This window comes from Leopardus geoffroyi, chromosome E2 (genome assembly GCF_018350155.1).
Source record: "Leopardus geoffroyi isolate Oge1 chromosome E2, O.geoffroyi_Oge1_pat1.0, whole genome shotgun sequence".
Classification (NCBI taxonomy): Eukaryota; Metazoa; Chordata; class Mammalia; order Carnivora; family Felidae; genus Leopardus; species Leopardus geoffroyi.
In genome coordinates, this window is record NC_059335.1 from 12,379,705 (window position 1) to 12,396,167 (window position 16,463).

A 16,463-nucleotide genomic window follows, 5' to 3' on the forward strand; every position below is an offset into this window, starting at 1 on the left:
CACGATCTCGCGGTCCGTGGGTTCGAGCCCCGCGTCGGGCTCTGGGCTGATGGCTCGGAGCCTGGAGCCTGTTTCCGATTCTGTGTCTCCCTCTCTCTCTGCCCCTCCCCCGTTCATGCTCTGTCTCTCTCTGTCCCAAAAATAAATAAACGTTGAAAAAAAAAAATTAAAAAAAAAAAAAAAACATCTAAAAAACACAGAAGACAGCAAGTGTTGGTGAGGAGTTGTGTACTGTTGGTGGGAATGCAAACTGGTTCAGCCACTGTGGAAACAGTATGGGGGCTCCTCAGAAAGTTAAAAACAGAGCTAACCTACCATCCAGCAATTGCCCTACCAGCTATTCACCCAAAGAATATTAAAAAACTAGTTCAAAGGGATACGTGCATGCATCCCTATGTTTATAGCAGTGTTATTAACAATAGCCAAATTATGGAAGCAGCCCAAGTGTCCATCAACCGATAAACGGATAAAGATGTGGTATATATACACAATGGAACATTATCTGGCTAGAAGAAAGAACGAAATCTTGCTATGGGCAATGACATGGATGGATCTAGAGAGTACAATACTAAGTAAAATAAGTCAAAGAAAGACAAAAACCATGTGATTTCACTCATCCGTGGAATTTAAGAAAGAAGACAAATGAACAAAGGGGGGATAAAAAAACAGAGACCAACCAAGAAACTACAGAGAAAAAACTGGTAGTTACCAGAAGGGAGATGGGGGGGGGGGGGGGATGTGAAATGGCTGATGGGGATCAAGGAGTGCATCTGTTGTGATGAGCGTGAGGTGATGTATGGAATTGCTGAATCACTGTATTGTACACCTGAAACTGATGTAACATGGTACATTAACTGGAATTACAATAAAAACCTTTAAAAAAAGAAGTATTTCTTTCCAGAAATGACTATGCCCCCTATAAAAGGAAAGCCATAGGGAAAGCATGTTTGCCTATATGGTCACAAGCACAGTGCTTAGAAGTTTCCTTGTGAAAACAGATGAACATAAGGGAAGGGAAGCAACAATAATATAAAAACACGGAGGGGGACAAACCATCAGAGACTCTTAAATACAGAGAACAAACTGAGGGTTGCTGGTGGCGTGTTGGGTGGGGGGGATGGGCTAAATGGGTGAGGAGCATTAAGGACATTTGTTGGGATGAGCACTGGGTGTTCAAAGTAAGTGATGAATCACTAAATTCTATTCCTGAAATCTTTATTACACTGTATGTTAACTAACTTGGATATAAATTAAAAATACATAAAAAGTAAATAAATAAATATTTTAAACATCAAAAAAGAAATCTCCTTGTGATACAAGTCATAAGTCATTGTGATACATGTACAAGGGTACATAAAGAATCAAACTTAAGTGTGATTACATCTAAATAAGTAGAAACCGGATAGCCGGCCATTTGAGGACAAGACATGTTCTGCAGTATCTTCAATTCACTCTGGTTTATGGATCACTTATTAGCGGTTTCCATGAGTCATGGAGTGACTGGGTGAAAAGGAAGCCTACACACTGGTTTCTTAGAGAAGGTCTGGATGTTTCTTTGGGCTGTTTCGTTGAAAATGGGGTGGAAAAACTTTGGACATAGATAAATTGGTCTTCAGCAGTTTTTTCCAAATTGCAAATGAAAGACCTTTTAGCGCACTGTAAAATAAATTTAAAAGCCTGTAATAAGCGTTCAGAAAAATAAACTATCCTGCATCACCACAAGCAAGAAATACAGTCCATTTCTCCTATCCATTAAGTCCTTCACTAAGTCAATAAATATTTACAGGTATCTGCCATATCTCAGGACTAGTCTAGGCACTGAGGACACATCAATAATCAAATCAATCAAAATTCTCCTCCTGAAGATTATATCCACTGGAGAGAGAGGGTTAAGAGGCAAAGACATATGAGACACAACATAAGGCAGGAAGAGTAAAGACAGCATTGTATTTTAAACAGAATGGTCAGAAGGCCTGTGTCATGGTAGTAAAACTCTGCAGAGACCGGAATGAAGAAGGGAAGAGCCGGCAGGAAGTTTTGGGGAAAGACTGTTCCAGGCAGAGCAAAGAAGTAAAGGACCCTGAGGGAGAAGCTTCTGTAACAGACTTAATAATGGTTCCTGAAAGATGTCCGTGTCCCATCCCCAGAACCCGTGAACTTTTGTTATGTTACCTGGGTTGCAGATGCAATGCAGGCTGCTGATCAGCTGATCAGAAAAAGAGGACGATCGTCCTGGATTATCCGGGAGGAATGTAATCAGAAGGGTCCTGAAAGGCAGCAGACACAAGAGGCAGAAGAAGGGCAGACGGAGAGTACCCAAGACCGTCAGGGAGATGCAGTGTCGCTGGTTTCGAAGACGGAGGAGGGAGAATGAGAGTCGAGAACTGGGCAGGCCGCACATGCTGGTAGCCCGAGGGAAAAGACTCTCCCCTTGAGCATCCAGAGAGGAACACGACTCTGTAGGCACCTTGCTATTATCCCAGTGAGATGTGTCAAAGTTCACACCTCAAGAACAAACACACCTTAAAATTTTGTCGTTTAGTCTACTACACTCATAGTAATTTGGAAAGTCAGCAATAAGCAAAGTACAGTACACTTGGCAGGTCCTGGTAACGGCAGGGAGGGCGATGTGGGTGGAGAAATGGAGCGAGAGGAGCACCTGGTTGGCGCCATCGATAAGAGCATGTGACTCTTGATCTCGGTTGTGAGTTTAAGCCCCATGTTGGGTGTAGAGACAACTTAAAAATTAAAAAAAACTTGGGGCGCCTGGGTGGCGCAGTCGGTTAAGCGTCCGACTTCAGCCAGGTCACGATCTCGCGGTCCGTGAGTTCGAGCCCTGCGTCGGGCTCTGGGCTGATGGCTCAGAGCCTGGAGCCTGTTTCCGATTCTGTGTCTCCCTCTCTCTCTGCCCCTCCCCCGTTCATGCTCTGTCTCTCTCTGTCCCAAAAATAAATAAACGTTGAAAAAAAAAAAAAATTAAAAAAAACTTGAGGTGCCTGGGTGGCTCAGTCGGTTAAGCGTCTGACTTTGGCTCAGGTCATGATCTCACAGCTTGTGGGTTTGAGCCCTGCGTCGGGCTCTGTGCTGACAGCTCACAGCCTGGAGCCTGTTTTAGATTCTGTGTCTCCCTTTCTCTCTGCCCCTCCCCTGCTCGTGCTCTGTCCCTCTCTCTCTCTCTCAAAAATAAATAAACATTAAAAAAATTTTAAAAAAAATTAAAAAAATTTTTTTAATCTTGAGAAAGAAAGAAAAATGGAGAGAGAACAGGAGATGTATTCAAAGGAGAGGGAGTGGGGATGCAGAGCAGACCAGAGAGGACTCTAAGAGCCACTTTAGGGGCATGTGGGTGGATTAGTCGGTTGAGCACCTGATGTCACTTCAGGTCATGATCTCACCGTTCGTGGGTTCGTGCCCCGCATCGGGCTCTGTGCGGACAGCTCGGAGCCTGGAGCCTGCTTCAGATTCTGTGTCTCCCTCTCTCTCTGCCCCTCCCCACCTCAAGCTCTGTCTTTCTCTCTCTCTCAAAAAAAAAATAAACATTAAAAAAAATTTTTTTTAATTAAAAAAAAAAAGAGCCACTTTAAGTGATTTTAACTTTAAGGGGGAAAAAAGAAGCCATAATGGATTTTGAACAGAGGAATGGCAATCTCGTGTACACTTCCAAAGGATCACTTTGGCTGCTCCTGTGGATAACACATGTAGGATGGGAAGTGTGGAAGCAGGACAACCCATAAAAAGGCTGTTGTAATAATCCAGGAAAGAGGTTTGGCAGTTTAGAACAAGGCGATGGAAATGAGCATGGAAAAATGTGAAAGAGACGGGTGAGTTGCCTCCACGACGCACAGTTACTTGGATCTTACCCGAGTTGCCTTTTCCTTGGGTTGCTAACTTCATCATCCAAAACTTTCCTTCCCTTACCAAGTGGACCATATCTCGTTTGAATGGTTGATGCCCTGCGAGCACACAAAGTCATACGTGTTGTAGGTAAAATTCACTGGAGAATTAGGTTCCCACTACGTATTCTTCAAGCATTCAGAAGCAGTGTTTTTCAAACTTTCTTTTTTCATGACCCATTTGAAGAAATATCATTTGCCAAGTCTCCTACACATATATGTTAAGAAATACTCTTCTTCAATGTTTTGGAAGAGTGGGAGAAGCTTGCTAACATCTCGTTTATTTCATTAAAAGTTGATAATAGGGCTCCCGGTCCTGGTTTTATAACTCATGATAGGGTCAGAAATACAAAAAATAGAGCTGTATACCGTTCATTTAGTTCTTCAACAAAACAAAAACTTGCCCATTGATCAAAACAAAACAAAACAAAACAAAACAAAACAATGCTGTGTGTCCCATATATATTAGGAAAGTCATATCCCCAAACTCAGAGAACCATTTCAAGGGCCCCAAAGCCTCAAAAACCCACGGATACAAAGCTACTCCTGGAGACTAACATTCAGTTACAGAGAGCTCATGTCCTCACCCACAGAGACCAGGTTCCCGAAGTTCTCCAGCATCACTTCTCGGTACAGCTTCCTCTGGGTGGGGTCCAGCAGCCCCAGCTCCTCCTCCGTGAAGACCACAGCCACGTCCTTGAATGTCACTACCTCCTACAACACCAAGCACATATAACCTCAATCTTACAACCAACCTTCACTGAGAGGGATAGCGCTGAGATACTATCTTCTTATCTGTCACTTTTACTCAACGGAATGGCTAATGTTCTTGACCGTTGGTTTCCTGTGTGAACCTGAGCAGGTTTCCTATATTTTACATATGTAAGTGGAAGATGCAATCAAGAACCTCCTTATAGGGGCGCCTGGGTGGCGCAGTCGGTTAAGCGTCCGACTTCAGCCAGGTCACGATCTCGCGGTCCGTGAGTTCGAGCCCCGCGTCGGGCTCTGGACTGATGGCTCAGAGCCTGGAGCCTGTTTCCGATTCTGTGTCTCCCTCTCTCTCTGCCCCTCCCCCGTTCATGCTCTGTCTCTCTCTGTCCCAAAAATAAATAAACGTTGAAAAAAATTAAAAAAAAAAAAAAAAAAAAAAAAGAACCTCCTTATACAACAGCTCTGAGGAGTAAATGCAGAGACAGAACTAAGTGCCTGGCAAATCCAGCAAGACTGGATATTTTAAACTAAAGTTATACCTTAGTTTATAGCTGGAGGCAAGCAAGATGTCCCTTAGGTGATGAATGGATAAACTATGCACATCCATACCAGAATATAATTAAAAAAAATTTTTTTTTAACATTTATTCATTTTTGAGAGAGAGAGGCAGAGAGGGAGACACAATCCAAAATGGGCTCCAGGCTCCAAGCTGTCAGCACAGAGCCCGATGCAGGGCCTGAACCCATGAACCGTGAGATCGTGACCTGAGCCGAAGTCAGATGCTCAACCCACTGACTGAGCCACCCAGGTGCCCAACACCAGAATATAATTTAAGGGGGAAAAAAACAACTATCAAGCCACAAAAAAAAAAAAAGATATGTTTTTACCTTAAATTCATATTACTAAGTAAAAGCAGCCAATCTGAAAGGTTATATACTGTACAATTCCAACCATATAACATTCTGGAAAAGGTAAAACTGTGGAGACTGTAAAGAGATCAGTGGTTGCCAGGGGTTAGGGAAAGGGAGGGGTAAATAGGTGCAACACAGGATTTTTTAGAGCAGTGAAACTACTCTGTATGATACTATAATGGTGGGGCCATATCATTATAAAGTCCCAACCGACAGAAAGAACAACATCAAGAGTGAATCTTAATGTAATCTAGAGACTCTGGGTGATAATGATGTCCCAATACAGGTTCATCGACTGTAAGAGTGCACCACTCTGGTGGGGGATGTTGACAATGGGAGGGATTGTGGGTGTGTGGGGGCAGGGGGTACACAGGCAATCTCTGTACTTTCTGCTGGATTTTACTGTCAATGCTCAACTGCCCTAAAAAAATAAAATCTATTATTGAAAAACACATATACAAACCTAAGGTTATATGTTATTTTGAAAAAACTCATCAATACGTGAAGGAATAAAAGTAGACCAGGGGTGCCTGGATGGCTCAGTTGGCTAAGTGTCTGACTCTTGGTTTCGGCTCAGGTCATGATCTTAACCATTCATGGGTTCAAGCCCTACATCGGGCTCTGTGCTGACAGTGCAGAACTTGCTTGGGATTCTCTCTCTCTCCCCCTTTCTCTGCCCCTCCCTCTCCTTCTCTCAAAATAATTAAATAATAACAAATAAAGATAATAAAAAGTTTCAAAAAATTTTTTTTAAGTTTCTTCTTTTTTTTTTAATGTTTATTTATTTTTGAGAGAGAGAGACAGAGCATGAGCAGGGGAGGGGCAGAGAGAGAGGGAGACACAAACTCTGAAGTAGGCTCCAGGCTCTGAGCTGTCAGCACAGAGCCCAAGGCGGGGCTTAAACTCACAAACCATGAGATCATGACTTGAGCTGAAGTCGGATGCTTAACTGACAGAGCCACACAGGAGCCCCCCACCCAAAAAACTTTTTTTAAGTACACCAGTAAGTAATAAGAGACATGCAGGGTATGACTCAGACACAGGAAAGACAGAATCTAGCTCTTCCTGTATGAAAATCTCCAACAATATTTGCATAAAGCAGTGGTTAGAGCCTGTTGCACTATGCTGTATTTGAATATCTGTCTACAAAATCCTAACACGGCATGTATCATGTGTACTCTTTCGTTACTGAGTTCTTAGTACACTGAGGATAAAAAATAGGCAGCGTGTTCGGAGAATTGATTTTTTGGAGAAAAACCTGCAGGCAGGAAAATGATCAATGCAGTGTGCCTTACGACAAACTCCTAAGCCACCCTAATGTCTAGGAGCAACTATAAATAATGGCTGTTATATAATGCTAAATGAAAAAGACACAAGTCAACATGAGATGTATATCATGAATGCGAATAAATCTATGAATGTGCACAAGAAAGAGTATGGGGAAATAAAAATAGTTAATGTGTCAGCAGTGAAGCAAGCATTCCTACTAATTTGTCCACACTTGTTTTCAAATAAAATGAATAATGGCAAAATAAAACAAATGCTAAAAAACCCCAAAAAAACAAAAAAATAAAAAGCAAACAGGTCATTTAGCCTGGTGCTCTCCTTGAGTCACCGAGGAAAAGACACAAATGTGTAACACTTTGAGGAGTGAAATGGAATTTTACCAGGAAGAAAGGGAAGCCATATGCACCTTGAATGTGGTCATTTTCTCTTGCTACTTCTGGAGATGTACAGATTCTGGGAATAGAGTCCTGCTGAGGCAGATCTGTGCCTGGTAGTGTCTGGAAAAGGCAAAAAAGGACATGAATGGGTGACCAGGGACGATGCTCACCCACATGAATGCTTATTGTGAATTACTCAGGAGCCCCTTTCTTGGGGTGGCTCCTGCCATATACAACTTGAAGAGCAGATCAGGGCATGGATACTCCATTCCTGCCCCCCACGCACATTCACTGTTGTGTGTTGACTTGGTGTGTTGACTTGTGTCATCTTGTGGCTTCCAAGGTAGCAGCTGAGATTCTGATATGATGGAAATTGAGACAACATAATGCACCCAACAAGAATCATCTCTGGGGCAGAACACCTGGGTGGCTCAGTGGGTTAAGCGTCCGACTTTGGCTCAGGTCATGATCTCGCGGTTCATGGGTTCGAGCCCTGTGTCGGGCTCTGTGCTGACAGCTCAGAGCCTAGAGTCTGCTTTGGATTCTGTGTCTCCCTCTCTCTCTGCCTCTCTCCTGCTCATGCTCTATCCCTATTGCTCAAAAATAAATAAATGCTAAAAAAAAAAAACACAAAAAAAACACTTAAGAATCATCTCTGGGGCAATCATATCTGGGTTCAAATTCTACCTCAGCTTCTCACTAGTTGTATCATCTTGGGTAATTTAATAACATCTCTTTCCCTCAATTTTGTCATCTGTACAAATGGGAGAATAATATTTCCAAATCCTAGAGCTGTTGAGAGCTGGAGAACACTTTGAATACACTCAGAGTTTCTTATTTTTGTAGCTAATATTAAAAAAGAGGACATTCTGTAATGTGAAATTTCTCTTATAAATATGATTTTCTACCAAAAGACACTGTATGATATCCGAACCTGACATTGACTATTCTGAGGTCACTCATAACCTTTGAAAAATAGGTTAACTCTGCTTCATTGTCTTCCCTAATATCGTGTTAGCTGAACAATAATTTTTAAATTGTTGTGGACAACTGTTTTCCCCCGCAACATGGAAGCACCCAAATATATAAGACAATTAATAACAAACATAAAGGAATTCATTGATAATAATACAATAATGGTGGGGGACTTTAATACTCCCCTTCCATCAATGGACAAATCATTTAGGCAGAAAATCAACAAGGAAGCAATGGTTTTGAATGACACACTGACCAGATGGACTTAACAGATAATCCAGTTAAAAAATGGTCAAAAGACATGAACAGACATTTTTCCAAAAAAAGACCTATAGATGGCTAACAGACACATGAAAAGATTCTCAATGTCGCTCATCATTAGGAAAAATACAAGTCAAAACTACGAGATACCACCTAACATCTGTCCGATGGCTAAAATGAACAACACAGGAAATAACGGGTGTCGGAGAGGATGCAGAGAAAGGGGAACCCTCTTACATGGTCGGTGGGACTGCAAACTGGTGCAGCCACTCTGGAAAACAGTATAAAGGTTCCTCAGAAGTTAAAAATGGAACTATTGGGGTGCCCAGGTGGCTCAGTTGTTCAAGCGTCTGACTTCGGCTCAGGCTGTGATCTCATGGTTCTTGAGTTTGAGCCCCGCATTGGGCCCTCTGTTGCCAGCAAAGAGCCTGCTTCAGATCCTCTGACTCCCTCTCTCTCTGCACTTCCCCCGCTTGTGCTTTCTCGCTCTCTCTCACTTTCTCAAAAATAAACAAACATTGGGGCGCCTGGGTGGCGCAGTCGGTTAAGCGTCCGGCTTCAGCCAGGTCACGATCTCGCGGTCCGTGAGTTTGAGCCCCGCGTCAGGCTCTGGGCTGATGGCTCAGAGCCTGGAGCCTGTTTCCGATTCTGTGTCTCCCTCTCTCTCTGCCCCTCCCCCGTTCATACTCTGTCTCTCTCTGTCCCAAAAATAAATAAACGTTGAAAAAAAAAAATTAAAAAAAAAAAAAAAACACGAAAAAATAGAACTGGGGTGACTAGATGGCTCAGCCAGTTAAGCGTCCGACTTCGGCTCGAGTCACGATCTCACAGCTTGTGAATTTGAGCCCCATGTCAGGCTCTGTGATAACAGCTCAGAGCCTGGAACCTGTTTCAGATTCTGTGTCTCCATCTCTCTCTGCCCCTCCCCTGCTCATGCTCGGTCTCTGTCTCTCTCTCAAAAATAAATAAACATTAAAAAAATTAAAGAAAAAATCGAACCACCCTATGACCCAGCAATTGCACTACCAGGTATTTACTCCACCCCGATGTTTATAGCAGCATTATCAACGTTTATTTATTTTTGGGACAGAGAGAGACAGAGCATGAACAGGGGAGGGGCAGAGAGAGAGGGAGACACAGAATCGGAAACAGGCTCCAGGCTCTGAGCCACCAGCCCAGAGCCTGACGCGGGGCTCGAACTCACGGACTGCGAGATCGTGACCTGGCTGAAGTCGGACGCTTAACCGACTGCGCCACCCAGGCGCCCCTAGAGCAGCATTATCAACAACAGCCGAAGTATAGAAAGAGCCCAAATGTACAAGAATGGATGAATGGATAAAGAAGATGTTCTCTCTCTCTCTCTCTCTCTATATATATATATATAATGGATATATGTGTGTGTGTGTGTGTGTGTGTGTGTGTGTGTGTGTGTGTATATATATATATATATATATATATATATATATATATGATGGAATATTACTCAGCCATCAAAAAGAATGAAATCTTGCCATTTGCAATGACATGGGTAGAGCTAGAGTGTATTATGCTAAGTGAATTAAGCCACTCAGGGAAAGACAAATACCACATGATTTCACTCAGTGTGGAATTTAAGAAACAAAACAGATGAACGTAGGGGGGAAAAAGAGAGAGAGGCAAATCATAAAAGAGACTCTTAACTGGAAAACAAACTGAGGGTTGCTGGAGGGGAGGTGAATGGCAGGATGTGTTAAGTGGGTGATGAGTATTAGGGAGGGCACTTTTCTTTAAAAAAATTTTTTTTAACATTTATTTATTATTGAGAGACAGAGACACAGAGCATGAGCAGGGGAGGGGGCGGGAGATGGAGAGACACAGAATCCGAAGCAGGCTCCAGGCTCCGAGCTGTCAGCACAGAGCCTGATGAGGGTCTCGAACCCACAAACTGCGAGATCATGACCTGAGCCAAAGTCGGTTGCTTAACCGACGGAGCCACCCTGGCGCCCCAGGGAGGGCACTTTTTGTGATGAGCATTGGGTGTCGTATGTAAGTGATGAATCACTGAATTCTATTCCTGAAACTAATATTATACTGTATGTTAAGTAGCTGTAATTGAAATAAAAACTTGAATCAAACCATGAAATCTATCACACAAACTTCACAAGATGGACTTTCTCCAATACAGTGTGCTTACACATCGTGAACAAAAACATCATGATCAAAATGAAGGAATCATTCCAGATTAAAGGAGTCAATTAAAGAGTGTTTCCCTCTCTCTCTCTCTGCCCCTCCCCAGCCTGCACTCTTGCTCTCAAAAAATATTTAAAAAATTAAAAAAAAAAAAAAACAGCACAAATTTAAATATGGACTGTGGGTTAGATAACAGCATATTAACAATGTCATTTTCTGATTTTGACCCTGTGAGTATAGAAGAGAATATCCTTGTTCGCAGAAAATAGACACTGTTGAAAAGAAAAACACAGCCCTAAAACGCTGTCACTTAGGCCAAGTGACCAAACTGGGGCTTAATGCCTAACCTAATTGCAGTTTCAGACTCCCCCAGAAACTCAGAAATTCTCCAATAAGCACCAGCTGAGTAATCTGTCACACAGACCCTCTCCATCCCCGCAAGATGCATAAGATGCCCTGCTCTTCCCTCTAAGGGAAAGTGACCGTGCCCGGAACAATCCTTTCTTTCCACTTGCTAATAACTTCCTTGCCCCACCCTCCTTCCCGTAAAAACCTTCCATTCTGTACAACTCCTGGGAGATCCCTCCTACTTGTTCTTTGGGATGCCACCCAATTTATGAACCGCTTAATAAAGCCAATGAAGTCTTCGCGTTTACTCAGTTGAATTTTTGCTAACAATACAAATCTTTAGGGACGAAGAAGTATTTTCTACAGCATAATCCCAAATTCTTGAAAAAAAGAGATGCGTGAAGGAAAAAAAAAAAGGGCAAGGACAGTTGACAGCTGGCAGCAGCTAGGTGTTGGTGTCTTCAACTCATCATACGTAACTCCAAAAGTATCAGCAGTTTTTAGACATAACCACAATGGTGCAGCGAGAAACACAATTTTTTTTTTTTTTTTTTTGCGACAAAAACCAAGGAAAGAGAGGAGGCTCTGAAATGCCACAATTATGTCTCTGTCCCTGAGAAATCATGAGATATTCTGCCCTCCTCCAGACCCCCTACTTCCAGCCACAAATGGTTTGGGAATGTTGACCTTAAAAATAAAACTGCCAGTTATTTTACTGGAATAGTAGAGAACTGCAATCCAGGACGAGCAGGATATGGCAAAACCACAGGCAAGTGCGCAGAACAAAGGAGAAACCCACTCTTTTACAGAAGAAAGGGAGAAACTGGGCAGGCTGTCATAAACAAAAAGCCCATTGGATTAACCGGGACTTGGAAATATGGTGGCTTTTCATTGGCTGAGTTTTGACAATCTTTCACTGGTTGGGCTGTTGCGGAGCTGGGGGAGGAAAGCCATTCTGGTTCCCTCTGGGATAGCAACGAAGAGCTACGGTAGTTATCAGCCTGCAAGGTGGTCTCTTCCAATTGGGCCTTCCAACTGGGTCTCTTACAATTGACAAGAGCGACAGGGTGTGAGGGCTCTCCCTGCCAGCCTCGGACGCCATCCTAAAGGAGGTTTTCTCACTAACTTCCACAGGAGTAACTCTTCAGAAGGGGTTGGGGACTATGAAGCTAACGATTGGGATCAAAGAGAAATGACAGGAGTCACTGCAGCTGAAGCTCTCACTCCATCCGATATTCATGGCTTTCAGGTTACTAAGCACTTAAAAAAATTAAGGAGTCTAATACCAAGAGATCCCCATTCACCACGTGGCAGGAACTGTCTTTAAGGCTTTACTTAACCCATTTGTTTAATTCTCAAACCGCTGTATTATAGGAAGGTAGGAAAGTCATCCCAATGTTACAAAAAAAAAAAAAAAAAAAAGGACACAGATGTTAAGTCCCCCAATGTTCAACCGAGTGAAAAGGCGGAGCGAGGGAAAGGTGGGCTGCCCTGGGGTGGGGGGCAGGACCGTAGGCAGAGAACCCGGGAGACCCCCCACACACACACACACCGGGCCATGCACAGCACAAGATCCCCAAACGCCAAGAGGGTCCCTGGGGAGGGAAACACCACTCCAGTCCTCAAACCACCGCTGTCTGACGCAGCTCTTTTCCCCAAATCAATGGCCGGTGGTACTGGCACCCAGGGAAGTTCAGAAGGGTCTCGAAACCAGAACCCACTCACCACAGCAACGGAAGAGCCTGTAGCAACCTGGCCACCCAAGCGGAAGTGCCTGAGACCGCCCCGCCCCAGGCTGCGGGAGGATCAACTACCCAGAATTCATGTTTCCAGACGGCCTTGGGGAAGTGTACGACTGTCTACGGGACTTCCGGACTACACTTCCCAGAAAGCCAGAGAACCACCGTCCCATTCCCACCCTCTTCGGCCGGAAGTGCTTGTGCCTCCTGAGGGATTCGGTAGTATAGTTCCCACAGTGGTCATGGGGGCGCAGGTCGTACTGTCGACTTTAAGGACAGTAGTAACGTGGGTTCCCACAGTGGGGGCAAGAATTAACCTCTCCGAAATCCGGCAGCAGAAAATATTCTAGGTTATTTAAGCTATTAGGTTTGTCTCTACTATAACTGTAAGGGTTAAATTGTAGCGTAGGGCTAATGCTTAGCTTGAAAAATAACAGCTTTGTGTTGACACTGAAGGTTAAGAGATAACAGCCTTGCTTTGCTCTGGTAAACTACGCCTCATACTCTTGTAAATTAGGCTTCACCAATTAAGGAAACAAAAGTTCAAAGAAAAGAGCATCAGAGGCAGGGTCAAGGAGATCCACTGGTTGCAACTTAGAGGCAGAAAGTCTAAAGTAAACACCTCATTAGGCAACTGTTTCTAACTCATCTGGAAACTGTTTCTTTGTTCTGTTCCCAGGTGATGATAAAACGATGTGATCGGTTATAAAAACTCTGTACCCCGGCTGTTCGGGGCTGCACTCTTATCAAGCGTTGGTCCCGATCGGTCGGCCTTGCCTCTCATTGTAATAAACTTTGTTGTGACTGTCACTGGTGCCCGTAGCATTCTGTTTTCAGGAGTCATGTGGATGCAACATAACAGCAAACCTAGCTGTTATCCACATATATCAAATATATATATGATATAGGAATATATAAATGATATATATCCCTAATATATCATTGGAAAGTTCAGTTGCAGTGGTGAACTTCAGATACTCTGAAGAATGCACAAGGTGAAGGCTTAAGAAGCTGCGCATTTGGAAATCTACACAGCAGAACTGTTGATAAAAATACTTTAAAACTGTGCTACAAATTCATGGGCCCAAGACAGTTATGGTAATTTGACTGATTCTTTATTACTCTTCCATATGAGTCTGAATCATGAGTGCCAGAATCCATGAGTCACCTTCATTCTGGCAGTACACTCATCATGTGACGGCTTAAAATATTGTGCCACAGGGAAGCAAGCACCAAGGCACCTCGACACGACCTCATGGGCACCAGTCTTGGAAGTTTCCTGGGGTATCTGATACACCACTCAAATGGGATAAAGACCAGAGACAACCCCAGAAGGAGAAACCAGATTGGACACACACAGGTTCAGATCCAGGCTCTAGACACCCTAACTGGGTAACACTACCAGTCATAACCAGACTCAGGCAGCAGAGGGCAACATGAAAAATTTGGGCACTGCATACTGTAGGCCCTCCTGAGGCACAGGGCCTGACCCCACCTACTTGGACCTAAGAGCGATACAGTCTCCTTTATTCTAACTGATGTTCTCACCTCTTTAAGCACACATAGTCTTATAAGCTGCACAGCCATGAGTATCTTTATTTATCTATGATGTCAGCCCTAGCCGGATATCAGCAAAACTGACCTTTAAAAAGATTGGGTCTATGACACAGAAATTCCGCTCCCAGGTATATACCCAAGAGAAATGAATCATATGCCCACAGTTGTACAAAAATGTTTATAGCAGCATTATTGATAATAGCCAAATTGTAGAAACAATCCAAATATCCAGCAACTGATGACTAGGTAAATAAAATGTGATATATTTATACAATGGGATCTTACTCTGCAATTAAAAAATGAAATACTGATTCAGTCAAGGATTGACCTTGAAAACATGCTTAGTGGAAGAAGCTAGACACAATAAACAATGTGCTTTATGATCCCATTTATATGAAATGTGCATAATACATCAATCCATAGAGGAAGAAATTTGATTAGTTATTACCAGGGACTTGTTCATTGGGAGTGGAGAATGAATGCTAATGGATGGGGGGGGGGGGGGGTGGAGGGGTTGGTGGGCTGATGAAAAGGCTCTGGAATGAGACAGTGGTGATAGTTTATATCTTTGTGAATATACCAAAAATCATGCAATTATACATCTTACAAGTGTGAATATTCAGGTATGTGAATTATATCTCAATCAAAACTATTTGATTTCTATTTCTATTTGAAACTATTTCCCACTCTCAAGATACTATGGACTGGTTTGTGCCCCCCTGCCCATGCATACTGATGCCTTAAACCCCAATATGACTGTATTTGGAGATAGGCTCTTTAAGAAGGCAATTAAATAGGTCATTAGAGTGGGGCCCTATTCTGATAGGTTACAAATAAATGGAAAAGTATCCATGTTCATAGACTGGAAGAATTAATACTGTTAAAATATCAAGACTACCAAAAGCATGTATAGATTCAATGAGATCCCCATCAAGATTCCAATGGCAGCTTTTTTTTTTTTTCACAGAAGTAGGAAAAACAGTCCAAAAATTTACATAGCACCACAAAAGACCCCCAATAGCCAAATAAATCCCGAGAAAGAACAAAGCAGGAGGCATCACACGTCCTGATTTCAAACTATACTATAAAGTTATAGTCATCAAAACAGTATGGTACTGGCACAAAAACTAATACCAATGGGACAGAATTGATAGCCCAGAAATAAATCCAAGCATATACAGTCAACGAATATTTGAAAAGGGAGTCAAGAACACTCAATGGAGAAGACTCTCTTTTCAATAAATGGTGCTGGGATAATTCGATATTTACATTCGAAAGAATGAAACTGGACCCAAATCTTATACCATTCACAAAGATTAACTAAAAATGAATTGAAAGACTTAAATTTAAGAAATTCCTAAAAGAAAACAGGAATAAATCTCAACATGGCCCTTAGTAATGATTTATTGGATACGACACCTGAAGCACAAGAAACAAAATAAAAAGTAAACAAGTGAGACTACATCAAACTTAGAAGCTTCTGCAGAGCAAAAGAAATCATCCACAAAGGGAAATTACAACCTATGGATGAGGAAAAATACTTGCAAACCATGTATCTGATAAGAGGCTAATATCCAAAATATATAAGAACTCATACAACTCAACAGCAAAACAACCCCTCTCACAAATAATCTAGTTAAAATGGGCAGAGGACCTAAGTAGACACTTCTCCAAAGAAGATATACAAAAGACCAACAGGTACATGAAAAAATGCTCCACTTCACTAGTCATTAGTGAAATGCAACTTAAAACCACAACGGAGGTATCATTTCATCCCCGTTAGAACAGCCATCATCAAAAAGACAAGGGATAACAAATGATGTTATGGATGTGGAGAAAAGAGAACACTTGTGCACTGCTGGTTCGACTGTAAATTGATACAGCTACTGTGGAAAACAGTACAGAGGATCCTCAGAAAATTAAAAATAGAACTACTGTAGGATTCAGCAATTCCACTTCTGGGAATATATCTAAAGGAATGAAAACACTGATTTGAAAAAATATCGGCACCCCCGTGTTTGTAGCAGCAGCAGCAGCATCAGCATTCACAATAGCCAACACGAGGAAACAACCTCAGTTTGCATCAATGAGTGAATGGATAAAGAAGCTTTTGTATATATTTACGATGGAATATTATTCAGCCATAAAAAGAAATGATGAAATCCTGCCATTTGCAACAATATGGATAGAACTTGAAGACATTATGCTAAATGAAAAGTCAGAGAAAGACAAATA

General features: G+C 42.5%; 1 protein-coding gene across 1 annotated transcript in view; it reads right to left on the reverse strand.

The window, feature by feature from the left end:
• The window catches only part of ZNF45 (zinc finger protein 45), a 72,146-nt gene that overhangs the window by 8,179 nt on the left and 47,504 nt on the right, over positions 1 to 16,463 (reverse strand). Inside the window, exons 9-12 of the mRNA XM_045441368.1 lie at positions 7,209 to 7,299; positions 4,481 to 4,607; positions 3,861 to 3,953; positions 2,173 to 2,267 (exon numbers count right to left, since the gene is read on the reverse strand). Of these exons, the coding sequence (XP_045297324.1) occupies positions 2,173 to 2,267; positions 3,861 to 3,953; positions 4,481 to 4,607; positions 7,209 to 7,299 (406 nt within the window). The remainder of the gene's footprint in view (positions 1 to 2,172; positions 2,268 to 3,860; positions 3,954 to 4,480; positions 4,608 to 7,208; positions 7,300 to 16,463) is intronic.